Genomic DNA, 26785 nt, shown 5'->3' with positions numbered 1-26785 from the left:
AGGGGTTGGTGTCCACACCCCATTTCCAACACTGCCATCTCCCGCTGGGCAGCACTGGGTCCTTCTGTGGCCACCCCTGGGGTCCAGCTGTGCACAGGAGGCCATGGCCTGGGGAGGCCCGGGCAGGGAGGTGCCCACCACACTCCCACCTTTCACATGGATCACTCATTTCAAGGGTGGGCTCAGGGTCTGGGAGAACTCACTATGCCCTGCACAGCCCTACAGGCCAGGCCTGGCCATCCTTCTGATGAGAGCAGAAGGTCATGGGGACAGTGGCCTCAGGCCAGCCAGGCTCTGTCCCGTAAGCTCCCCAGGAAACCTCAGACACAGGGTGACTTGCTTCTGTGAACCTTGAAGGCCATGGGCGCCATTGCCATTACTGCATCCTTCATCTTCAGGCTGAACCCGAAGGGGATCTGTGGGGACAGCAGGTGTGAGAAGACCTGGCCCTTCCAGGCTGGGAGCTGGTGGCCTAAGCAGGGCCCACTGTGGTTTCAGTCCCCTGGAGTGCCAGGAACCCCTCCCCGTGGGATGAGCTGCCACCGTGAGGCTGGGTCAGAAGAGATCTTGCAGCTCCCCACGGAGGGGACTCATCTCAGCAGGGATGTGGCTCCTGGAGGGAGGGGCTCCCCAGGGCCTTGGAGTTCCCTGGGCTCTTCCGAGTTTAGAACTGGCCCTGGCCTCTGCTGTGGGATGCCCCCTCTCAGGTGTTGCCTGGCTTGTGTGCCCTGTGGGGACCCGCCTGTGCCTCCTGCTGGGTGGGGGTGAGCCAGGTCCTCCTGGGGAAGCCAGACCCCTGGGCTGGGGGAGTCAGGCAGCGCGGGGCAGGAGGGTCCCTGGGCTGGGAGCTTCCAGTGCCTTATTACCCCCATTTAAAGCACCAGAGGAGCCAGTGTAAACATGGAATTCTGGGCACGCAGCTCATCCTTGTCCTGATGGGAGGAGCAGAGGCCCTCAGGGCCCCTTGGGCTGCCGCCAAAACATCCCTATTTCAGGCCCCTCTGCAGCCCTTCCCTGAGGGGCAGAACACTGGGCGGTCCCCAGGGCACCCCGCCACACCTGCCCCCCGCATGGACCTTCAGTGGACACACTTCCCTTAGCCCAGCTCAGCCAGAGCCCAGTCCCCGTCCCAGAGCCTCTGCCTGCTCCAGAGCAGAAAAAGGAAACCCAACTACAATCCCACGGAGAACTCCACATCCCAGGTCTGGCCCCTGCTGGGACTCGACCTCCCACCCCGCCATGAGGAGGAGCCAGAACCTCCCTCTACCCTTGATCCCCAAGCCTCTGGGGAAGAGCCGAGGGGACCGTCTCCTCACCAAGTCCTCATAAGCTTTGGGGATGATGTGCATAGCACATGTCCCAGGTGGGCTTAGAGTCTCTGGAGCCTGGCACAATTTGAACTGCAGAATCCTGAGAGCCCGCAACCTATCACAAAATCAAAGCCTGCTCCCAAGATGTGGAGCCGTCAGCTGGAAGAGCTGGCACTGGCAGGGGTCCTCAGACCCCCAGGCCTCCCACCCTCCCATTTGGCCACTCCCGCATGCAGCCTTGGCCCAGGGTGGGGAGGGGCAGGAATGTCCCCTGGATCCTGGCGGGAGGAGCTGCCCAGTGGGGCCCTGAGCTGAGGTATTAGGAGGAGAGGCCTGTCGTGGAGGCCGAGAGGGAGGAACATGGCAGGCAGGGGCCAGCAGGGTGAGCGGGGTGGGTGCTGGGGGTGCATTACTGTCTTCTGGACATTCACGGAGTCAGGCTAGGGGACATGCGACGAGGAAGCATTACTGTCTGGGTTTCATCTGCCTGTCCAAGGATGGCGAGGATGGCTAGGAGCACAGGCAGCCACCAGGAAGCAGGAGGACCCTCAGGGAGGTGAGCGTTGCCTGCGCAAAGTCGGGGCTGGAGGACCGAGGCTCCGGGATACAGAAGGCAGCCGCAGGGAGGCTGCGATGCCCTCTGCTGATGGGGATGAGAGGCATCTAACTCTGGGTATGGGGGTCCCTATCCAGTCCCAGGCTCCTGCATGACCCACAGCAGGCAACATCCTAGAGGCTCCAAATGAGCTGGGGACCCAAGGAAGTCTCCTTGCCTGGAAGCTGGGATAACCTAGCCAGGGTGACCATCCCCAGGCCTGGCTGTGTGAGTCCCCGTGGGCAGCTGTCCACCTACCCTGCGAGGAGTGCCTCTCACCAGCCAGCAGCTGGGCCAGCACTCAGAAGATGTCTTTTCCGGGCAGATAGAGGAGAGTGGCAGCAATGCGCCTCATGGCCCTGCAATCGCCCAGCTCCTGCAAGAGCCAGAGTCACCATGGAAGCATGTCACCTGGGAGCACTGAGGTCACCTGAGAGGACTGATATCATTGGGGAGGCCTGCCACAGGCCCTGGGGGATTTGGGGTGCAGCCTCTTCACCCCTCTCCTGACACTGGGTGTCAGGACTGAGCAGGTCACGCACGTCTCAGTTGACAAGGAGTCCAGAGAGACTCCTGTAGCGAGCGTCCAAGCCCACGTGGCCCGAGACGACATAGGAGAGGACCATGGATGTCCCTCCCCCTCAGATGCCAGGCCAGGAAGGCCACCGTGCCAGGCTTGGGACAGCATCTGTGAGCTAGGCTGGCCAACAGGGCGGGCTGGGGGCCCACCGCATACAGGGTCCTGGGAAGACCCAGGGGCTGCCTGCCAGGTATGAGAGGGAGGCTGGGTCCAGACCCTGTGTGTGCAGCCCATGGAGCCAGCTCAGTGGCTGTCCCTCCAGGAGTGATCTGGAAACTGGGGCACAGTGGGAGCAGGCACTTCGGGAACCCCCTCCCTGTCTGCTGTGCTCCAGTGGGGTTCGGGCGGAGGGGATATTGGATCCCTGCCAGTTTTCCAATGAAGAAACAGCTTCTGCGGGATCCACACTGATTTCGTGACAAGAGCGACGTCCATCAAGCACTTTGGGAACTTGTCAAAAATGCCTCCTGGGAGGACCATTTTGGGACACTGACCAGCTCCTGGGCCTTGGGGCAAGCCCAGGAGGAGGGTGTCATTTCTTGTTCTGAGATTGGAGGTCAGGCTCAGGTTAGACCAGGAGTCTGTGCCTGAGCCCTCTCCATCTCAGCATGACCCCTGTGAGACCCTCCCTCTCTGCCTTGCTTGAATGTTCAAGCCAGCAGCGAGCTTGAGTCCTACCCGCTGCGTCTTGGTAGGTGTCAGATACTGAATTTTAAAGAAGCAATGACACCCCCGACCCAAGACACCCATGCCTATGAATATGGGAATGTGACCTAGGAATATTGTTGCCTGGGAATACTCACGGGATTAGGTGCAGAATACGCCACCAGGACAAGAAAGACATGCTGCAGCCTAGGAAAGAGAGAAAAGAGGGCTTGAGTTCACACGGATGCTGCTTTGTTCTATCATGTTCCAACAAGGAATCCAATTCCAGGTCCAGATGACATGCAGAATAAGCAGTGAGCTCTTCAGGGTCACTGAGTTTTATGAAATGTTTTGGTAAAAGTGGATTTTACTATTCCCGTGTTGAAGATTGTCTTGGTGGCCTTCAACTGTGAGTGACGGTGAATCAAGCTGTGGACATGGCATGCAGGTTTTACAAGGCCATCAGTTTTCAAATCAGTGGGATCAGTCTCTGAGACTCTTCTGGGACATGTGGCGCGAGTCCACTGAGTTTCGTGAAGAGCCGCCCAACGGGCTCCCAAAGGGGCTGTGCCCTGTCGCATTCCCACCTGGCAGGGACAAGGGTCCCCGGGGCCCCACATCGTCCTGGCATTTGGTGTTGTCAGTGTTGCTTGGGAAGGCTCCCGAGCCCCTCATCCTGCCGCCCTCCCGTAGGTCACCGAACTTTCCACCATTTCTCATGATTTTGTTCATTGCTCTCTGTCTGCTCGGGAGCCACTTGGGCTCTGGCCCCACATATCCCAGCCAGGCCCAGGGCTTGCAGCCAGGAAGGCACTCAGTCCATTGTGCTAGCTGCTCCCTGGGCCTGGAAAGCTTTTGGTGGCTCTGTCACCCCTCCTGGGTGACCCCTGCCTCTGCTCTGGTGAAGCTCCCATCCCTCTGGTTCACCCCATCTCCCCAGGAACTCTCCAGCCCTGCAAGCCTTACTTGACACTGTATTGTGGCCAGAACACCATGTGGTTTCGTAGTGTATGGCTGACATCCAGGTTGATCTGGTGGAAGTTCCCGGGGGGACCTCTTTCCCTTCATCTTCATGACCTCCAGCGCAGGGCCAAGAAGAAGAAGCAGCCTCTGAACAGAGAGAAGACTCACTGCCCCACACGGCAGTCGTCCACAGGCAGCCCTTAAGGAAGGAAGGAAGGTTGGTTGGTTTCCTTCTGCAGAAAGCTCCTCCTCTGGCTTGGTTCCTTACAATCCAACTAGTCCTGGAGCTCAGCTCACCTTTGGTGCTGACATCACCGTCTCTGCCCAGGATGTCCATCTGACCACGCCCCCTCCACCTTCAACCCAGGCTCTGCGTTCCCTCCAGCTGGAGGCTTGGGCTCCCAACACAGCCTGGCCTGTTTGTCCTGCTCTGGCTGACTTCGGAAGGGTCATACCTCATATTTCCACCAGTTCTCTGCCTTCACCTTCTCGACATCCAGGAAGTGTGACCACACTTGGCCCCACATCTACGGAGAATGCCTTTATACACGCTGTCTGTCAACTTGGGACAGAACACTCTGGAGAAACAGGCTCTGGGGCAGCCCCAGGGAGGATGGGAGCCTGAGGATTCTGGAAGTCTCCAGCCTTTGACTTGTTGGTTTTTCAGGAGGGGTGCGGTCTACCTAGGACCAGGCCTCCCTCCCACGATTCAGAGTTATGAATTCTCATCTTGACCTATTCCTTCAGTTCGCCAGGGGGTGTCCCTATTGCTGAGCTAGTGCTGGCTCATGCCCGGCATCACAATGTCTCCTGCAAGTTGAGGTTTGCAGGGACAAACAGGAAAGCTGGTGACCAGACCTGCTGTCACGGGTGAGGACAGTGTGTCACCCACCCTCTGAGAGGCAGGCAGTGCCAGGACCCAGCCATGGGAGCCCATCCCCCTGACTCTGTAGAGAGTGGTCATGGGGGCCCTCCCTCCCCATGTCATCTCCTTGCCACTCCTATATCCCTGCCCGTCTTGAAGCATCTGGAGCCATTTCTCTGTGCCTCTCATCTCCTGACGTCTTTGCTGTCAACTATCACCACAGTTTAGAGGAGCTGCCAAGGCTTCCTGGAGCAGACTTTGGAAGCTGTATCGTGGGCTCCAAGGCCCTGACGGGACTGAACCACAAAAAGAACCAGAAAAGGGCAGGCCCCGGGGACTGAGACCCTCTGACTGAACAGGCGTCCATGACCTGGCCTCATGACCTGGGACATGCCATCCTCAGGCCACAGACACCGGACTTTGGTCAAGTACCAGCCTCCAGGTGGGGTCCTGGTGCAAGCAGACAGCAACACCTGAACCGTGACTGTGGTTCTCAGTTTGGAGTTTGGTCAAACCACCAATGGTGACAGAGTCTTGGAGTCAGGTACAGTAGGAACTGCCACCCCTCGCAGGGACAGCCTGTCACTCCCACTCACCATCGCTGGTGCCCACAGGCTGCTGACCACCTGCCAAGTCCTCCTGCCCCTGGACCAGCCTCTCAGGCAGCAGGTCTTACCTTTGCCTCCAGAGCACTGATGGATGGCAGCTTTGTCTCACCGTAAGGCAACCCAGACAGAGCTGAGGGCCTGTGCTGGGCCGAGAGCTGTCCTCCTCCTCCCCTAGCGGTCCTAGGGAAGGACCAGCCATGTCTCTTCCCGCCCCACCCCTGGTCTCAGCCCAGGAGACACACAGGGAAGGTAGGAAGAGGGTCTCCCTGTGGGCTGACACCTGTGAAGGGACAGGACCTGGGAGAAGAGGGGTGTGTGGGTGGGGCAGGGACCACTAGGGTCCTGTAGAGCATGGGCTTGGGCTACACAACGGGGCTGCCCCTCCTGGGCTAGAGGCAGTGCCCTCTGCGGGAGCTGAGAATGTCCAGTCCTGAGAAAGGACATGTATGGCCCAGTGTGGGTGACTGGGCCCCAACAGCAGCCCTCGAGGGAGTGACCACATTACCAGGCCAGGATCCTGAGACCTGCCCAGTGCACTGAGGGTGCACCTGGGGCCTGTCCCACCTGATGTCCCCAAGTGCCCTGCAAGGTCTGATCTCCCAGCCTCCATCTACCTCCCCCGGGGGGTGGGGGCTTGCTTTGAGTTGTCTCTACCTTTCTGGATGGAACTAATATACTTCTTACATATATTGATTGATGTCTCATGTCTCCTTAAAATGTATAAAAGCAAGCTGTGGGCCGGGCGCAGTGGCTCACGCCTGTAATTCCAACACTGTGGGAGGCCGAGGCTGGTGGATCACGAGGTCAGGAGATTGAGACCATCCTGGCTAACACAGAGAAACCCCGTCTCTACTAAAAAATACAAAAAAAGTAGCCAGGGGTGGTGGGGGGCGCCTATAGTCCCAGCTACCTGGGAGGCTGAGGCAGGAGAATGGCGTGAACCCAGGAGGTGGAACTCGCAGTGAGCTGAGATGGCACCACTGCACTCCAGCCTGGGCAACAGAGTAAGACTCTGTCTCAAAAAAAAAAAGACACAAAAAATTATCTGGGCATGGTGGCGGGTGCCTGTAATCCCAGCTTCTCAGGAGGCTGAGGCATGAGAATTGCTTGAACCTGGGAGGCAGAGGTTGCAGTGAACAGAGATCGCGCCACTGCACTGCAGCCCAGGTGACAGTGTGAGACTCCGTCTCAAAAAAAAAAAAAAGCAAGCTGTGTCCCAACCACCTTGGGCACATTCGTCAGGACTTCCTGAGACCATCATGGGCACATCCTCAACCTTGGCAAAATAAACTCTCTAAATTAACTGAGACCTGTTGCAGATTTTCCGGGTTCACCTCTCAAAGGTTAAAGAGTCATGCAAATAAGACAAGTGGCACTGGTTCCCTGACCAGGAATCGAACCTGGGCTGAAGTCGTAAAAGTCCAGCATATTAGCCCCTGTACCACAGGGTGGAGTATAAGTTCAATAGGAACCCAAAGCAGGCAGTTTGAGCATTTAAAGGACTTTAACAGGGGAGGAGTTTCTACGCTAGAAAGGAGGTTGGCACGAGCTGGGGAGATGTGTCCTGCCTCAGTGAGGCCTTTCTAAAAACAAAACCCATCCCTGGGTGGTGAGGGTGGGAACAGAGGACTCACTGCGGAATCCCGAGGTGATCGGTGACTTTGTAGCTGTCAATATCCTCAGGCCCCGCGTCTGCAGGCACCTCCGCTCGGCATCCCTGTGACCCAGAGGGGATTCAGGGTGAGGGGGCCAAGGTGAGGGGTGTGGGGGCATGAAGTTCCCAGCAGCTGGTCCTGGTCCTGCATCCAGAGGGAGCCCAGGACACTCCAACCAGGATACAGCTGGAGACGGGTGGCCTCGCCTCCCTCGAGAGACAGCCCGACCCGGACCTCCTCACACTTGTCAATGATGTTCCGCTCCTGCGCGGGCAGAGCAGCTGTAATCCTTTTCCATGTCCATCCTGCGAGACAACATTGTCCAAAGGCCACACTGCACCTGGGTGCTTCAGAGAACACCCAAACCGCTTCCACCCAACTCTGAGACGCCGCCGGCCAGATGAACCCCATGCCACCACCGCTCCGGGTGAAAAGGGGCCAGACCTAGGGTCCCCATGCCTGCTGGGGTCTCTGGAGTCCCTGCCCCAGCCAGAGGTGGGCTTCTTCCTGAGGATTTGAGAACAGGGGGACCTGGACACAGAGGCCCATTGTCCCCAAATGCCCTGAATCAGGCACATACGGGAGGAACGGTGTCCATCTGCCGAGGGTGAGGGGCCTGTGGTGCGCTATTTCAGACACCTGCAGGTAGACTGGGGTCAGGGATCAGACAGCTCCATATGCTCAGCCTCCTGGGATCATGCAGGGACCATGAAGATGCCCAGTTTCTTACAGGGAACAAGACACCTCGTGACTGCTCCATTTCATCCCCATCTCCACTCCCTCTGGCCAGTGACGCTGCTTCAAGAATAACACCAGCCAAACGGGAGAGTGCTTGGTTTGGGGTCCACGCAGCCTCTCTGCTCATGAAGATGTCTCAGGTGGAGGGACAGTGGATCCCAAGTTCTGAGCTGTCAGTACAGGAAGGAGCCTCATGTTCCAGGGTCACTGAGAAAGAACAAGAACTCTGAGGACTTGGTCCTGGAGAACCCCAGAGGGCCCCATCCCGTGAACATTAGGAACAAAGAAAGGGGGAGGCCTGTAGAGGAACAGACAGAGGAAGGGCCTTGTGGGGAAGAGCCCTAGTCCACGGTGAAGAGGAGGAATGATCATCACCCTCCAGCCAACCCTCCGGGGCGCCCTCATTTTCCACAACTGCCCAAGGACAGAGGGCTCCCCACCCTACTCCCAGACAGGAGACCCCATATGTCCAGTGGGTCCCACAGTGACCCCCACTGACTGCACCCGAAGTCTGAGTTGATGAGATCTTCTCTTGCAGGGGCTCACCTTAGGACACAGACCTGGATGGAAGACCATCCTCCACCCCACCCACAGGGGCTCTTCTAAGGCCAGGCTCTGTCCTATTGCTGTCGAAAATTTTAGAAAGATTTGGGATCAAGGGCATAAGGGGCACCGCGTAAGGGAGTGAGTCCCACACAGCACAGGGCAGGGGTGAGAGCATGGCCCAGGGTCACATCTGGGTTCCTGGACCAGTGACCGCCCCTATAACCTCAGATGTCTCACCCGTCGAATGGGTATACTTGGGGACAGCACCCACCCCCTGGAGTCACCATGAGGATGAATAAGACAACTGTGTACATGGTCAGCACAGAACAAGCACTGGTGAGTGCCCAGGAATGACCCTCTTTGGCAGCTGCCCAGAGACCAGCATCACCCACCAGGTAGTGACTGTCTCCAAGTCAGCAGGGAAGGAAGAGAGCAGGTCATGCTCTTGAGTCAGATCTGGCAGCTGTTCGGAGATGTGCCTCTCGCCTAGAAAAGAGCCCTACATGCCCAACACTCACAGACACCGATGTGCCTCTGACTGCTGCATGACACAGAGGCAGGCAGGTGGGCGTTTGGCATGGTGATGTTTTGGGGTCACAGTACCCACAAAGGGCCGAGAGTCAGCATTCTCCACCCCCTGAACTGTCAACCTGAGTATGTGTGATGTGTCTGTGCATGTGAGCATCCCGCGTGGGTGAACACATGTGTGAGTGTGTGTGTCGCACTCACGTGCACACCCACATCCTCATCACTGTCACCCTAGGGCCCATGGTCAGCATCAGAGCATCCATGGGCGCTCCTCAGTCTCTGCCCTCTCCACATGGGTCTGTCCTGGGGATGCAGACAGAGTGGGGGCAGAGGGCTGAAGGCAGAGGGCAGAGAGCTGAGGGCAGAGGGCTGAGGGCAGAGGGCAGAGAGCTGGCCCCTCCCTTGGGGGACTCAGGTAGTATGTAAAGTGCTAGGTCTGAGGGGCAGGCCTGGATTCAACTCACCTTCTCACCTCTTCCTCCCAGTAGACCTCTGGGGGGCTGTGACTCAGGGATGAAGGCAAGGAGGCATCAGGGATAAACTGTTTACCTGAGGTCACCCAGCAGCCAGCTGACCAGGACCCACTGACCCAGTCCCTGCTGACCAGGTACCACTGACCAGTTCCCCAATGACAAGGCCCCACTGACCAGACCTTGGATGACCAAGTCCCTGTTGACCAATCCTCCCTGACCAGGTTCCTATTTTTTTTTTTTTTCGGACTTTACTTTTTTTTTTTTTTTTTTTGAGACAGGGCTCACTCTGTCGCCCAGGCTGGAGTGCAGTGGCACAATCTTGGCTCACTGCAGAGCTGACCTCCTGGGCTCAAGCAATTCTCCCACCTCCACCTCCTGAGTAGCTGGGACTATAGGTGCACACCACCACACCCAGCTACTTTTTGTATTTTTAGTAGAGAGGGGGTTTCACCATGTTGCCCAGGCTGGTCTAGAACTCCCGAGCTCAAGTGATCCTTCCGCTTAGGCGTCCCAAAGTGCTGGGATTACAGGCATGAGTCACCACACCCATCCCCTGACCAGGTTCCTAATGACAAGGCCCCCGCTGATCAGACCACTGACACGCAGTGCCCAAAGTCCTCTACCAGTGCCCCCCCTACTCAGCCCACAGACCCTCCCCTTCCTGTGGCTGCACCCGCAGGCCAGCCCCTGGGGATCTTCTCAGGACAGGGCTCCTCATCCAGGACACAGGGAGGGACGGTCAGCCTCAGGCTCCAGGTGCCCCCACAAGGCTGTCGGGGCCCATCTCCAAGGGGACAGTGAGGGGTCCTGGCACCACCTGGACATGTCACCTGGCCCTATTCCTGAGCCTTGGAGCCAGAGGAACAGAGGGATGTTTGTCAGACCAGTCTCCCCCTTCTGCTGGGCCTCTCAGGGCTCTTCCAGCAGAGCCTGGATCTAGAGACACAGTAGAGGCAGCATGGTAGCCAGCCCAAGACCCCCCAGGCTGGGCTGGGGACCACATACAGAGACTCTCCCCAGGCAGCCAGGAGACCCTTTGCTAGTTTCACCACACCTGAGCAGATGGGCAGCAGTTCTTCCCACTGGGGCCTAGTGAAGGTGCACGGCGGGAGGATGCTCTCCACCCCTGCTTCTAAGAAAAATGGCCGGTTCCAGGGCTGGAGCAGAGAAAATACAAAATAAGCTTGGAACATCTTATGTTCATCATCTTATGTTAGGCCAGAAAGTAGGGAAGCGCTCAAAGGAAACCAGTGACAGATCAAAAACACATTAAGTCAGCTTGACATGACCACCACATCTGGGGGCATTTGAGCAGCAAATTAACATGCTTTCCTTCCCTTCTCCCCTCTTTGTTGGTTTTGTTTTGTTTTAGTTCTTTACCCACGTTGAAGGAATGAAAGAATAAGAAAGCCATCATTTGGGGCCAGGTAAAGTGGCTCATGCCTGTAATCCCAGAACTTTGGGAGGCAGAGGCGGGGGGATCACTTGAGGCCGGGAGTTTGAGACCAGCCTGGCCAACATAGCAGACCCCATCTCTACAAAAATGAAAAAATTAGCCAGGCGTGGGAGCATGGGCCTGTGGCCCCAGCTACTCAGGAGGCTGAGGCAGGAGGACCGCTTGAGGCGAGGCTGCAATGAGCTACGATCACAATGCTGCACCCCAGCCCGGGTGACAGAGGGAGACCCTTTCTAAAAAAAAAAAAAAAACAAAAAACAATGAAACAAAAAAAGAGTGAAAGAAGAAAGAAGAATTGGGAGAAGTGGGGAGATTATCTCACACTTTAAAAAGATAAAGCCGGCCGGGCACGGTGGCTCACGCTTGTAATCCCAGCACTTTGGGAGGCCGAGGCGGGTGGATCACAAGGTCAGGAGATCGAGACCACGGTGAAACCCTGTCTCTACTAAAAATACAAAAAATTAGCCAGGCGTGGTGGCGGGCGCCTGTAGTCCCAGCTACTCGGAGAGGCTGAGGCAGGAGAATGGCGTGAACCCGGGAGGCGGAGCTTGCAGTGAGCCGAGATCGCGCCACTGCACTCCAGCCTGGGCGACAGAACGAGACTCCGTCTCAAAAAAAAAGAAAAAAAAAAAAGATAAAACCACTACTGGGCATCTGGCTGAGAATATAAAATGAAGTAGAGACAAGAGAAATTACATAGATCACATAACTGATATAATAAACAAATTTATTAAACTCTTATTTATGTGTTATTAGCATAACTATTACAATAGTTTGATTTGAATTAAAATACACAATAGACAGGCACGGCCATGGTGATACAAACAGGCATATTTTTAGTTGAGAAGAAAGGCAACTTGGCTGGGCGCAGTGGCTCACGCCTATAATCCCAACACTTTGGGAGGCCGAAGTGGGTGGCTCATCTGAGGTCAGGGGTTCGAGACCAGCCTGGCCCACATGGTGAAACCTCGTCTCTACTAAAAATACAAAAATTAGCTGGGCATAGTGGTGCGTGGCTGTAATCCCAGCTATTAGGGAGGCTGAGGTAGGAGAATCACTTGAACCGGGGAGGTGGAGGTTGCAGTGAGCCGAGATTGCAGCACTACACTCCAGGCTGGGCAACAGAGTGAGACTCCATCTCAAAAAAAAAAAGAAAGGCAACTCAATATTCTGCTGAGACACAACGTTCCATTACTTAAAAAGTTAAAGGCTTAGGAATATTATTTTAGCTTTGAGGTATCTGTATTACCACATATAGAAAGCGTTCCTAAATTGGCTGGGCATGGTGGCTTACACCTGTACTGTATCCCAGCACTTTGGGAGGCTGAGGCACGTGGATCACTTGAGGCCAGGAGTTCAAGACCAGCCTGGGCAACATGGTGAAACCCCATCTCTACTAAAAATACAAAAATTAGCCAGGCGTGGTGGTGCATGCCTATAATCCCAGCTACTCAGGAGGCTGAGGCAGGAGAATCGCTTGAACCTGGGAGGCAGAAGCTGCAGTGAGCCGAGATCGCACCACTGCACTCCAGCCTGGGCGACAGAGCAAGACTCTGCCTCAAGAAAAAAAAAAAAAAAGACAATACAAAAATGCTTTATTTAAACATTTTTTAAAGAGTTCCTAAATCGGCCAGGCACGATGGCTCATGCCTGTAATCCCAGTACTTTGGGAGGCCTTGGCAGGAGGATCACTTGAGGTCAGGAGTTCGAGATCAGCCTGGCCAACACAGGGAAACCCCGTCTCTACTAAAAATACAAAAATAAGCCAGGCGTGGTGGCATGTGCCTGTGATCCCAGCTACTCGGGAAGCTGAGGCAGGAGAATTGCCTAAACCCGGGAGGTGGAGGTTGCAGTGAGCCAAGATCGCACCACCGCACTCCAGCCTGGGCAACAGAGCGAGACTCTGTCAAAAAAAAAAAAAAAAAAAAGGAGAGAGAGAAATTGGTGAGGAGGGCATGACCAGCAGTTCAGTAATGGCAGAGAAAGGCAAACAGGGAAAAGGGCTAAAGTTGGAGAGCTAGCCTTACCTCACTCGAAGAGTTGGCTAACCTCACTCTAAGTCTCAGCCCAGGCATAATCTCAGAGCGTGATCCTTCTCAAAAAATAAAACGATAAAACAATAAATAAAATATCAATGCCTAGTATAGAATGAATCTTTTTTTGTGTGTGTGAGAGAGGGTCTTGCGCTGTCACCCGGGCTGGAGTGCAGTAGCACAATCATGGCTCACTGCAGCCTCAACCCTCCAGCCCCCAGTGATCCTCCTGCCTCTGCCTCCTGAGTAGCTGGGACTACAGGTGTGTGCCACCACACTCAACTAATTTTTTTATTTTTTGTAGAGACAGGGTCTCGGAATGTTGGCCTGGGCTGGTCTCAAACTTCTGGCCTCAAGCGATCCTCCTGCCTCAGCCTCCCAAAGTACTGGGATTACAAGCATGAACCACCATACCCAGCAAAATTGTATTTCAAAGGACACCACCAAAAAAGTGAGAACACCTTTTGGGGTCCTTGTGCATTGTTGGTGGGAATGGAAAATGCTATGGCTGCTAGGAAGAAGTATGGCCATTCCTTAAATAAATAATAAATACAAAGTAATCATATGATCCAGGAAGTCCGCTTCTGAGCATACCCCAAAAAACCGAAAGCAGCAACTCACGTATTTGTTCACCCATGTTCATAGACATATTATTTACCATAGCCAAAGGTAGAAGCAACCTAGGTGTCCACGAAAGGATAAATAAGGCCAGGCGAGGTGGCTCATGCCTGTAATCCCAGCACTTTGGGAGGCCAAGGTGGGCAGATCTCTTGACCCCAGGAGTTTGAGACCAGCCTGGGCAACATGGTGAAACCCCATCTCTGCTAAAATTACAAAAATTAGCTGGGCATATTGGCACACACCTGTAACCCCAGCTACTCTGGAGGCTGAGGCATGAGGATTGCTTGAGCCCAGGAGGTGGAGTGCAGTGAGCCGAGATCACGCCATTGTGCTCCAGTCTGAGCAACAGAACAAGACTCTGTGTCTCAAAAAAAAAAAAAAAAAAAAAAAGATCCAGAAAAATCCAGAAACATGATATCTACATACAATAGAATACAATTCAGCATTAAAACGGAGTAAATTGGGGACAGGAGAGGTGGCTCACACTCCCAGCACTTTGGGAGGCCAAAGAGGGTGGATCACCTGAGGTCAGGAGTTCGAGACCAGCCTGGCCAACATGGTGAAACTCTATCTCTACTAAAATACAAAAATTAGCTGGGAGTAGTGGTGGGCGCCTGTAATCCCAGCTACTCAGGAAGCTGAGGCAGGAGAGTCACTTGAACCTGGGAGGCAGAGGTTGCGGTGGCTGAGCGCCACTGCACTCCAGCCTGGGCAACAAGAGCGAAACTCCATCTCCAAAGAAAAAAACAAGAAGTAAATTGGCCGGTGGCAGTGGCTCACACCTGTAATCCCAGCACTTTCAGAGGTCGAGGCAGGAGGATCGCTTGAAACTAGGAGTTCAAGACCAGCCTGGGCAACAGAAGGAGACGCACATCTCTACAAAAAATTAAAATTAAAATTAAAATAATTAGCCAGGCCTGGTGGTGCATGCCTGTGGTCCCAGATATTTAGGAGGCTCAGGATGGAGGCTTGCTTGAATCCAGGAGTTGAAGACTGCAGTGAGCAATGATCACACCACTGCACTTCAGCCTGGGCTACAGAGCAAAACCCTGTCTCTTAAAAAAAAAAAAAAAAAAAAAAAAAAAAAAAAAAAAAAAAAAAAAAAAAAAGAGGCCAGGCACGGTGGCTCACGCCTGTAATCCCAACGCTTTGGGAGGCCGAGGCGGGCGGATCACGAGGTCAGGAGATTGAGACCATCCTAGCTAACACAGTGAAACCCCATCTCTACTAAAAAAAAAAATACAAAAAATTAGCCGGGCGTGGTGGCGGGCGCCTGTATTCCCAGCTACTCGTGAGGCTGAGGCAGGAGAATGGCGTGAACCCAAGAGGCGGAGCTTGCAGTGAGCCAAGAAGCACTACTGCACTACAGCCTGGGCGACAGAGCAAGACTCTGAAAAAAAAAAAAAAAAAAAGAAATCCTAACACATACTACAAGGTGAAGCTCGAGGACATTATGCTAAATGAAATAAGCACGTCAGAAAAGGACAAATACTTTATGATGCCATTTACATGAGATTCCCACAGTCAAATTCACGAACGCAGACAGTGGAATGGAGGTTGCAAAAGACCCTGAGGGAAGAGGTGCGCGGGGAGTTGTGCAACGAGACAGACTTCAGTGTTGCAAGATGAAAACAATTCTGGAAATTGGCTTCACAATGTGAATGTATTTAACAGTACTGAAAAGAACACTTAAAATGGATGGGAGGCAAAGAATACATTCGGTTTAAAGGCAAAAATCCTGGCAGGGTAAAGCTGGACTGAAGCCAGGCCAGCTCAACCACGCCCCTTCCTGCTCCGCTGTCACTCAGTGATAAAGAGGCGGGGCCATTGGATCTGTCCAATCAGGACCTCAGCTGAAATGATGTGCGCGGGGCCACGCTGCGCCTGCGCAGTGCGGACGTCGCCATTCCTGGCCCATGGCAAGATTGCGTTTCACCTGCTCCTGAAGGCCGAAGGTGGCTCTAGCGCATCCTTTGTCGCGCCGTGACCTGCAGGTACTGACAGATCCGTGGGGAGGACACCGTGACTTCCCGGACGCTGGGAAATGGTGAGTGTGCGGGGCCCGTGTCCGAGGGGAGGTTTCTGGTTGGAACCGTCTGTGGCCGAGGCCAGGGACCTCCTTGCAGTCAACTCCGGGGTCTGCAGACCCGGGGGCCACGGCGGGCGCAGTTCGGCCCTCGGTCCTCTCCGTGGGAGCTGGACCGGCAGCCGGGAGCCCCAGCGTCCTGTCCAGTCCCCGCGGGGCGACCTCGGCCCCCGGCCCTGGAGCCCTCTGTGGGCAGCTCTGCGCCCGCAGCCCCGCGTCTCCCCGGATTGTTCGGTGACAGCGGGAGGGTCCTGGGGAGATCCCATCTCGGTCTATGGGGTTTGTGCGTTTAAGAATCCACTTGGCTGGAAACCTTACGATGAATCCACGGGCGCGTTTCCTCACTTGTGAGAACCGAAGCCTGGGCAGGTCCTTGCAGCCGGGGTCAGGTTCCTGTGGCTGTTCAAACGCCCCTGTCCTCATCACCAGGGACTGACCCCCTCTAGTGCTCCCAGCACTCAAGCCTGGGGATGTTTCTGACCTTCTGAATGTGGGCTTTCTTTTCGAACTGCGGGGAAGGGGACTCCTTATCTTAACTGATCAGAAAGTTTGTGTTTCTTCCCTTTGGACTCCTTGATCAAATATTAATTCTAGCCACCCTGAATTTCAGTTTCCCTTCGCTCTGGGTAATTTTGTTCCCTTGCGTGAATGTGTGCGATTTTTAGTTTCTTTGGCTTCTGGATGGAATTTATTGTGAGCTTGTTCAAGTTCTTTTAAATTCTCTTGTTTGTGTGTGTTTATCTGTGTGGTTTCTACCCAAGAGATTTCGCCTATGTTGCAGTGCCATGATGATGCAAAATCTCTGTATGTCATTTGTTCCATATAAGTGGTAAGCATTTTGTGTGTGTGTGTGTGTGACGGAGTCTCGCCCTGTCGCCCAGGATGGAGTGCAGTGGCGCGATCTCGGCTCACTGCAAGCTCCGCCTCCCAGGTTCAAGCTATTCTCCTGCCTCAGCCTTCCTTCCCAGTAGCTGGGACTACAGGCGCCCGCCACCACCCCCAGCTAATTTTTTGTATTTTTAGTAGAGACGGGGTTTCACCTTGTTAGCCAGGGTGGTCTCGATCTCCTGACCTTGTGATCCGCCCGCCTCGGCCTCCCAAAGTGCTGGGATTGCAGGCGTGAGCCACCGCGCCTGGCTAAGTGGTAAGCTTTGAGGTGTTTGTGAGAGTGATGTTTATGACATACACCACTTTGATACATTCTGATTGTAAGTGTATGTTGTGATTGTAATAGGTCAGTGTGTTTTTCTCTGAGCAATTATCCAGTGGAAGGTTCCTAAGTCTAGAGTCATTGTGCGTAGTTTTTTTTTTTTTCTTTTTTTTTTTTGAGATGGAATCTCACTCTGTCACCCAGGCTGGAGTGCAATGGCGTGATCACAGCTCACTGCAACCTCTGCCTCCCTGGTTCAAGCAATTCTCCTGCTTCAGCCTCCTGAATAGCTGGGATTACAGGCGCCCACCACCACGCCCGGCTAATTCTTTTATTTTTTAGCAGAGATGGGGTTTCACCATGTTGACCAAGCTGGTCTTGAACTCCTGACCTCAGGTGATCTGCCTGCCTCAACCTCCCAAAGTGCTGGGATTACAGGCATGAGCCACCGTACCTGGCTGATTGTGGGTATTCTTTTGATGCTGATATGTCAGTTTGGGTACCATATCTAGTTTGGGTACCATATCCTGAAAGGTGTAGTATATAGTTTTTCAGAATGGGAATACTAATTATTTTTGTATAAAATAATCATCAATAGATAATGGTTTTTCTAAGGCGGTTATTTGTAGAATATATCTTTTATCTGTCTGTGTACTTGGGTCAGAAGCTAGTAGTGAGTCTCCTCGTCTTAATTCAAGTAGGCTTAGTATATGTTACCTTGAATCTTCACATCCTGATGAACATCCAGTTGAACTACAGCTGCTTTATGCCAGTGTTTTGTAAATAATTTTCCTGATTGTATTGGGTTTCTTTTTTTTTTTTTTTTGAGATGGAGTTTCGCTCTTGTTGCCCTGGCTGGAGTGCAATGGCATGATCTTGGCTCACCGCAACCTCCGCCTCCCAGGTTCAAGCGATTCTCCTTCCTCAGCCTCCCTAGTAGCTGGAATTACAGCCATGTGCCACCACTCCCTAGTAGCTGGGATTACAGGCATGTGCCACCACGAAATACTAAAATTTTGTATTTTTAGTAGAGACAGGGTTTCTCCATGTTGGTCAAGCTGGTCTCGAACTCCCAACCTCGGGTGATCTGCCCTCCTCAGCTTCCCGAAGTGCTGGGATTACAGGCATGAGCCACCGCACCCGGCCTGTATTGGGTTTCTTATGTTATTCCAAGTCTGAGTTAGTAAAGTACTTCACTTAGTACATTGGGTTTGCAGTCAGTCTTTCACCGTCAAGTTTCTTAATGTAAATAGATTGGTTTTTAAGGTGCCCACCTTGTAATTGATATTGTAATTAAACACCTTTTGATATTCTGTGAGGTCATTTATATGAGTCATCATTGATTGTATTTCATTGTCTGTGAGATAGAGGAGAGTATGAAAGTGGTAGTTGACATTTGGGAGTTAAGTTTGTGTTTAAAATCAAACCTTGCTCTTAAGAAATAAAACTGCGGGCTGGGCATGGTGGGTCATGCCTGTAATCCCAACACTTTGGGAGGCCAAGGCGGGCGGATCACCTGAGGTCAGGAGTTCAAGACCACCCTGACCAACATAGCGAAATCTGTCTGTACTAAAAATACAAAAAAAAATTAGCCGAGCATGGTGGCGCACACCTGTAATCTCAGCTACTCAGGAGGTTGAGGCAGGAGAATTAGAATTGCTTGAACCCAGGAGGCGGAGGTTGCAGTGAGCTAATGCCACTGCACTCTAGCCTTGAGACTCTGTCTCAAAAAAAACTAAATAAATAAAGGTAGTTTGCATATATTGTAGCCAAGTTTGCCACGAATGTGAATTTAGTATGTGTTGAATTATGTCAGATTCTGAATGGTGCTGTGTCCATTCAGTTTGATTTGTAAAGCTTGTTGGTCTAGGTATGTGTAGCCGTTTTAGTAAATTATATTGAAAAATGGGTGAGGGTAAGGTTTTTCACCTGTAGGATGATGAAATATAGCTCTAATATATGTTAAAGTGGAAGCATATTAATGTTGGTTGTCCCTTAAAATATATGTCTCATTGGGGTGGTGTTGATTCTGTACATTTTTTTTATAAGTTTCTCAGTTGTGGTGTTTAATTGTTACCCTTGAAAACAAGTATATTTAGGACAACTCTGTCTACATAATCTTCTGTTGTTTTAGCATGTGTTTCAGAAGTCGTGTGTGTAGGCCAGGCGTGGTGGCTCATGCCTGTAATCCCAGCACTTTGAGAAACCAAGGTGAGTGAATCACCTGAGTCAGGAGTTCGAGACCAGCCTGGCCAACATGGTGAAACTCTGTCTCTCCTGAAAATACAAAAAATTAGCTGGATGTGGTGGTGGGCGTCTGTAATTCCAGCTACTCGGGAGGCTGAGGTGGGAGAATTGCTTGAACCCAGGAGGCTGAGGTTGCAGCGAGCCGAGATTGCGCCATTGCACTCCAGCCTGGATGACAGAGCAAGACTCTGTCTCAAAAAAAAAAAAAAAAAAAGTTGTGTGTGTAAAGTGATCAGGATCAGTTAAGATTATTGGGTGGGCCAGGCACAATGGCTCACACATGTAATCCCAGCACTTTGGGAGGCCAAGGTGGGTGGATCACGAGGTTAGGAGTTCCAGACCAGCCTGGCCAACATGGTAAAACCCTGTCTCTACTAAAAAATACAAAAATTAGCTGGGTGTGGTGGCGGGTGCCTTTAATCCCAGCTACTTGGGAGGCTGAGGCAGGAGAATCGCTTGAACCTGGGAGGCGGAGGTTGCGGCGAGCCAAGATCGCGCCACTGTACTCCAGCCTGGGCAACAGAGCAAGACTCCGTCTTGTTGGGGGGAAAAAGATTACTGGGCGTAATCTTTGTTTCCAATCTAATTCTACTAATGAGGATTTTTTTAGTTCTGTCAAAGAATTGTGGTTCTGTCAAATAAGTTTGACTTTTGGCATAATTATAACAAGGCTGGGGAAGGCAAAATTTCCCAAAAGTGGAAAGTTAGAGAATCATTATAGTATGTCTTATCCTCTTCTATTATATATCACAGTCCAGTGGGTATCCCAGTGGCATTGGCATTTTTTCCCGTGGAGGTCTGAAAGTTGGGTATATGTAATATGAATGATTGGTGTGATAGCTGTGTCTGGTGTTGTACCATCTTTTAGATCTGCTTTGTAATCATAATCTTTACTTCCTTCAAGTCCGGGTTGGTACCAGAATTCATATCAAGTATCAACAAATGACTCGTAGGAGTATATATCATATTTAAGCTTGTCATCTTAGTTCTTCCAGTATATGTTTTTTTTTTTTTTTTTTAGACGGAGTTTCACTCTTTCGCACAGTCTGGAGTGCAGTGGCTTGATCTTGGCTCACTGCAACCTCTGCCTTCCAGTTTCAAGTGATTCTCCTGCCTCAGCCTCCTGAGTAGCTGGGATTACAGGTGTCCGCCGCCATGCCCAGCTAATTTTTGTATTTTTAGTAGAGTCAGGATTTCACCATGTTGGCCAGGCTGGTCTTGAACTCCTGACCTTGTGATCCACCTACCACGGCCTCTCAAAGTGCTGGGATTACAGGCCTGAGCCACTGTGCCTGGCCCCAGTATATGGTTTGACTGTGGTACTGGGATTGGTGTTTGGTCTGACAGATTGCTTTTATCTAATGATCTGTTTTGTTTTGTTGTTGTGTTTTTTTGTTTGTTTTGTTTTGTTTTGTTTTGTTTGAGACAGAGTCTCACTGTGTTGCCCAGGCTGGAGTGCAGTGGTGTGATCTCGGCTCACTGCAACCTCCACATCCCGGGTTCAAGCGATTCTCCTGCCTCAGCCTCCCGAGTAGCTGGGATTATAGGCATGAGCCACCATGCCGGCTAATTTTTGTATTTTTAGTAGAGACGAAGTTTCACCATGATGGCCAGGCTGGGTAATGATCTGTTTTGATTGGCATGTCTGTTTCTGGTAACATTTTTCTATTATTATGTGTGCTGTCCATTGGTTTGAGATGTTATTGAATGCTTGATTATAGCTACATACATTGGTTGAGTCGCATTTATGTGGTCTTCTAAGGGGTGTTTGGGAATACATGCCAAGCGTCTATAAAGATGCATTGATTGGATGTGTGTGTAGAAACTCTTTAGGCATTCATTTCAAATGGTCTGAGACTACATATTATTAGTCCCTTGATTTTTCTGGCAGTTGTTCAAAAAATAATATATTTTCATCAAGTACATGTGGAGTGTGTTCTGGTAATCGTGTGATTTTAGGTATGAGTTGGCATTGTTGGATATCTATGTATTCGAGGCTCAGGAATTTTTATGGTGGCTTTAGTAGGAGTGGTAGGAACAGAAGTAGTAGTAGTAGTAGTAGTAGTTGTTGTATCTGTTATATCCCTTTTATATTCTAAAATATTTTAGGCTGCATGCATTCCCTCACACCTATAATCCCAGCATTTTGGGAGGTCGAGGAGGGAGGATGGCTTGAGACCAGCAACATAGGGAGACCCCATCACTACAAAAAAGAAAAAAATTAACTATTTTAGTCTATTTGTGTCAATCCTTTGTTTTCTATTAATTATTGGATATGTAATATGTATCTGATTAAACATAACACTGTAACAACTAAGATATAACAGTACTCGGCCTTGAGGTTCTAAGATGGCCAAATAGGAACAGCTCCAGTCTACAGCTCCCAGCATGAGCAATGCAGAAGACGGGTGATTTCTGCATTTCCAACTGAGGTACCGGGTTCATCTCACTGGGGCTTGGCGGACAGTGGTTGCAGCCCATGGAGCAGGGCAGGGCATCACCTCACCTGGGAAGTGCAAGGGGTCGAGGAATTCCCTTTCCTAGTCAAAGGAAGCTGAGACAGATCGTGTCTGGAAAATCGGGACACTCCCACCCTAATACTGCACTTTTCCAACAGTCTTAGCAAACAGCACACCAGGCACTCCCGTGCCTGGCTCGGAGGGTCTCACGCCCACAGAGCCTCTCTCACTGCTAGCACAGCAGTCTGAGATCGAACTGCAAGGTGGCAGCAAGGCTGGGGGAGGGGCGTCCACCATTGCTGAGGCTTGAGTAGGTAAACAAAGTGGCCGGGAAGCTCTAACTGGGTGGAGCTCATCCCCGCTCAAGGAAGCCTGCCTGCCTCTGTAGACTCCACCTCTGGGGGCAGGGCATAGCTGAACAAAAGGCAGCAGAAACTTCTGCAGACTTAAACGTCCCTGTCTGACAGCTTTGAAGAGAGTAGTGGTTCTCCCAGCATGGATTTTGAGATCTGAGAACAGACAGACTGCCTCCTCAAATGGGTCCCTGACCCCTGAGTAGCCTAACTGGGAGACACCTCCCATTAGGGGCCGACTGACACCTCATACAGCCGGGTGCCCCTCTGAGATGAAGCTTCCAGAGGAAGGATCAGGCAGCAACATTTGCCATTCTGCAATATTTGCTGTTCTGCAGCCTCCGCTGGTGATATCCAGGCAAAGAGGGTCTGGAGTGGACCTCCAGCAAACTCCAACCGACCTGCAGCTGAGGGTCCTGACTGTTAGGAGGAAAACTAACAAACAGAAAGAACATCCACACCAAAACCCCATCTGTACGTCACCATCATCAAAGACCAGAGGTAGATAAAACCACAAAGATGGGAAGAAACCAGAGCAGAAAAGCTGAAAATTCTAAAAATCAGAGCGCCTCTTCTCCTCCAAAGGAACACAGTTCTTCACCAGCAATGGAACAAAGCTGGACGGAGAGAATTACTTTGATGAGTTGAGAGAAGAAGGCTTCAGATGACTGGTAATAACAAACTTCTCTGAGCTAAAGGAGGATGTTCGAACCCACCACAAAGAAGCTAAAAACCTTGAAAAAGGATTAGACGAATGGCTAACTAGAATAAACAGTGTAGAGAAGACCTTAAATGACCTGATGGAGCTGAAAACCATGGCACGAGAACTCCTTGATGCATGCACAAGCTTCAGTAGCTGATTTGATCAAGTGGAAGAAAGGGTATCAGTGATTGAAGATCAAATGAATGAAATGAAGTGAGAAGAGAAGTTTAGAGAAAAAAGAGTAAAAAGAAATTAACAAAGCCTCCAAGAAATATGGGACTATGTGAAAATACAAATCTACGTCTGCTTGGTATACCTGAAAGTGACGGGGAGAATGGAACCAAGTTGGAAAACACTCTTCAGGATGCTATCCAGGAGAACTTCCCCAACCTAGCAGGGCAGGCCAACATTCAAGTTCAGGAAATACAGAGAATGCCACAAAGATACTCCTCGAGAAGAGCAGCTCCAAGATACATAATTGTCAGATACACCAAAGTTGAAATGAAGGAAAAAATCTTAAGGGCAGCGAGAGAGAAAGGTCGGGTTACCCACGAAGGGAAGCCCATCAGACTAACAGCAGATCTCTCGGCAGAAACTCTACAAGCCAGAAGAGAGTGGGGGCCAATATTCAACATTCTTAAAGAAAATAATTTTCAACCCAGAATTTCATATCCAGTGAAACTAAGCTTCATAAGTGAAGGAGAAATAAAATCCTTTACAAACAAATGCTGAGAGATTTTGTCTCCACCAGGCCTGCCTTACAAGAGCTCCTGAAGGTAGCACTAAACATGGAAAGGAACAACTGGTACCAGCCACTGCAAAAACATGCCAAATTGTAAAGACCATTGATGCTAGGAAGAAACTGCATCAACTAACAAGCAAAATAACCAGGTAACATCCTACTGACAGGATCAGATTCACACATAACAATATTAACCTTAAATGTAAATGGGCTAAATGCTCCAATTAAAAGACACAGACTGGCAAATTGGACAAAGAGTCAAGAGCCATCAGTGTGCTGTATTCAGGAGACCCATCTCATGTGCAGAGACACACATAGACTCAAAATAAAGGGATAGAGGAAGATCTACCAACCAAATGGAAAACAAAAAAAAGTAGAGCTTGCAATCCTAGTCTCTGATAAAACAGACTTTAAACCAACAAAGATCAAAAGAGACAAAGAAGGCCATTACATAATGGTAAAGGGATCAATTCAACAAGAAGAACTATCCTAAATATATATGCACCCAATATAGGAGCACCCAGATTCATAAAACAAGCCCTTAGAGACCTACAAAGAGACTTAGACTCCCACACAATAATAATGGGAGACTTTAACACCCCACTGTCAACACTAGACAGATCAACGAGACAGAAAGTTAACAAGGATATCTAGGAATTGAACTCAGCTCTGCACCAGGCGGACCTAATAGACATCTACAGAACTCTCTACCCCAAATCAACAGAATATACATTCTTCTCAGCATCACATCGCACTTATTCCAAAATTGACCACATAGTTGGAAGTAAAGCACTCCTCAGCAAATGTAAAAGAACAGAAATTATAACAAACTGTCTCTCAGACCACAGTGCAATCAAACTAGAACTCAGGATTAAGAAACTCACTCAAAACTGCTCAACTGCGTGGAAACTGAACAACCTGCTCCTGAATGACTACTGGGTACATAACGAAATGAAGGCGGAAATAAACATGTTCTTTGAAACCAACGAGAACAAAGATACAACATACCAGAATCTCTGGGACATATTTAAAGCAGTGTGTAGAGGGAAATTTATAGCACTAAATGCCCACAAGAGAAAGCAGGGAAGATCTAAAATTGACACCCTAACATCACAATTAAAAGAACTAGAGAAGCAAGAGCAAACACATTCAAAAGCTACCAGAAAACAAGAAATAACTAAGATCAGAGCAGAACTGAAGGAGATAGGGACACAAAAAACTCTTCAAAAAATCAGTGAATCCAGGAGCTGGTTTTTTGAAAAGATCAACAAAATTGATAGACCAATAGCAAGACTAATAAAGAAGAAAGAGAAGAATCAAATAGATGCAATAAAAAATGATAAAGGGGATATCACCACCGATCCCACAGAAATACAAACTACCATCAGAGAATACTACAAACACCTCTACTCAAATAAACTAGAAAATCTAGAAGAAATGGATAAATTCCTGGACATACACCCTCCCAAGACTAAACCAGGAAGAAGTTGAATCCCTGAATAGACCAATAACAGGCTCTGAAATTGAGGCAACAATTAATAGCCTACCAACCAAAAAAAGTCCAGGACCAGGACCAGACGGATTCACAGCCAAATTCTACCAGAGGTACAAAGAGGAGCTGATACCATTCCTTCTGAAACTATTCCAATCAATAGAAAAAGAGGGAATCCTCCCTAACTCATTTTATGAGGCCAGCATCATCCTGATACCAAAGCCTGGCAGAGACACAACAAAAAAAAGAGAATTTTAGACCAATATCCCTGACGAATATCGAATCAAAAATCCTAAATAAAATACTGGCAAACTGAATCCAGCAGCACATCAAAAAGCTTATCCACCATGATCAAGTTGGGTTCATCCCTGGGATGCAAGGCTGGTTCAACATACACAAATCAATAAATGTAATCCATCATATAAACAGAACCAAAGACAAAAACCACATGATTTATCTCAATAGATACAGAAAAGGCCTTCGACAAAATTCAACAGCCCTTCATGCTAAAAACTCTCAATAAACTAGGTATTGATGGGATGTATCTCAAAATAATAAGAGCTATTTATGACAAACCCACAGCCAATATCATACTGAATGGGCATAAACTGGAAGCATTCCCTTTGAAAACCGGCACAAGAGAGGGATGCCCTCTCTCACCACTCCTATTCAACATAGTGTTGGAAGTTCTGGCCAGGGCAATCAGGCAGGAGAAAGAAATAAAGGGTATTCAATTAGGAAAAGAGGAAGTCAAATTGTCCCTGTTTGCAGATTGTATATTTAGAAAACCCATTGTCTCAGCCCAAAATCTCCTTAAGCTGATAAGCAACTTCAGCAAAGTCTCAGGATACAAAATCAGTGTGCAAAAATCACAAGCATTCCTATATACCAATAACAGGCAAACAGAGAGCCAAATCATGAGTGAACTCCCATTCACAATTGCTACAAAGAGAATAAAATACCTAGGAATCCAACTTACAAGGGATGTGAAGGACCTCTTCAAGGAGAACTACAAACCACTGCTCAACAAAATAAAAGAAGACACAAACAAATGGAAGAACATTCCATGCTTATGGATAGGAAGAATCAATATAGTGAAAATGGCCATACTGCCCAAGGTAATGTATAGATTCAATGCCATCCCCATCAAGCTACCAATGACTTTCTTCACAGAATTGGAAAAAACTACTTTAAAGTTCATATGGAACCAAAAAAGAGCCCATATAGCAAAGACAATCCTAAGCCAAAAGAACAAAGCTGGAGGCATCACGCTACCTGACTTCAAACTATACTACAAGGCTACAGTAACCAAAACAGCATGGTACTGGTACCAAAACAGAGATATAGACCAATGGAACAGAACAGAGCCCTCAGAAATAATACCACACATCTACAACCATCTGATCTTTGACAAACCTGACAAAAACAAGAAATGGGGAAAGGATTCCCTATTTAATAAATGGTGTTGGGAAAACTGGCTAGCCATATGTAGAATAAGGTGAGACATAGGAGATCTTAGAAAGGCTAAAGGTGATCTTGGAGAAACTAAGTCTCCATGCTGGGAGTGCACTGTTGCTGTCAGTCTGCAAATTATTAATCAGATACTGTGCTTGGCAAGCAGATGGTGTAATTTGTCATTTGTCTGCAGTGGTGTGTATGCTTGTGTTACCCTGGTTTATGTGGTTGGAATTTAAGTAATAACAAGACAGTAAAGTCACTCTGATGACTAGCAGAGGTGAATAAGAAAGGCGGTAAGACCAACTGAGAAGCTACACAAATTTGTAGCCAGGTGGTTCTTTTTTTTTTTTTTTTTTTTTTTTTTAAGACTGAGTCTTGCTCTGTCGCCCAGGCTGGAGTGCAATGGCGTGATCTTGGCTCACTGCAAACTCTGCCTCCTGGGTTCAAGCAATTCTCCTGCCTCTACCTCCCTAGTAGCT

General features: G+C 50.1%; 1 protein-coding gene across 4 annotated transcripts in view; it reads left to right on the top strand.

Annotated features, from left to right (window-relative positions):
• ZNF14 (zinc finger protein 14) overlaps positions 1 to 26785 on the top strand; it is a 133387-nt gene that overhangs the window by 90403 nt on the left and 16199 nt on the right. For 3 of the 4 annotated variants that reach the window (XM_058424605.1, XM_058424607.1, XM_032170262.2), the window contains exon 1: positions 15503 to 15663. The exons of the other annotated variant lie outside the window; for it this stretch is intronic. In XM_058424605.1, the coding sequence (XP_058280588.1) occupies positions 15661 to 15663 (3 nt within the window). In that variant the 5' untranslated portion in view covers positions 15503 to 15660. Of the gene's footprint in view, positions 1 to 15502; positions 15664 to 26785 lie in introns of those variants that run through there. 4 annotated transcript variants of the gene reach the window in all.

The sequence above is a fragment of the Hylobates moloch genome, unplaced genomic scaffold (assembly GCF_009828535.3).
Source record: "Hylobates moloch isolate HMO894 unplaced genomic scaffold, HMol_V3 SCAFFOLD_12, whole genome shotgun sequence".
Taxonomy (NCBI): Eukaryota; Metazoa; Chordata; class Mammalia; order Primates; family Hylobatidae; genus Hylobates; species Hylobates moloch.
The sequence above is the reverse complement of the archived record's forward strand: the minus strand, read 5'-3'. Positions and strand labels throughout refer to the sequence as shown.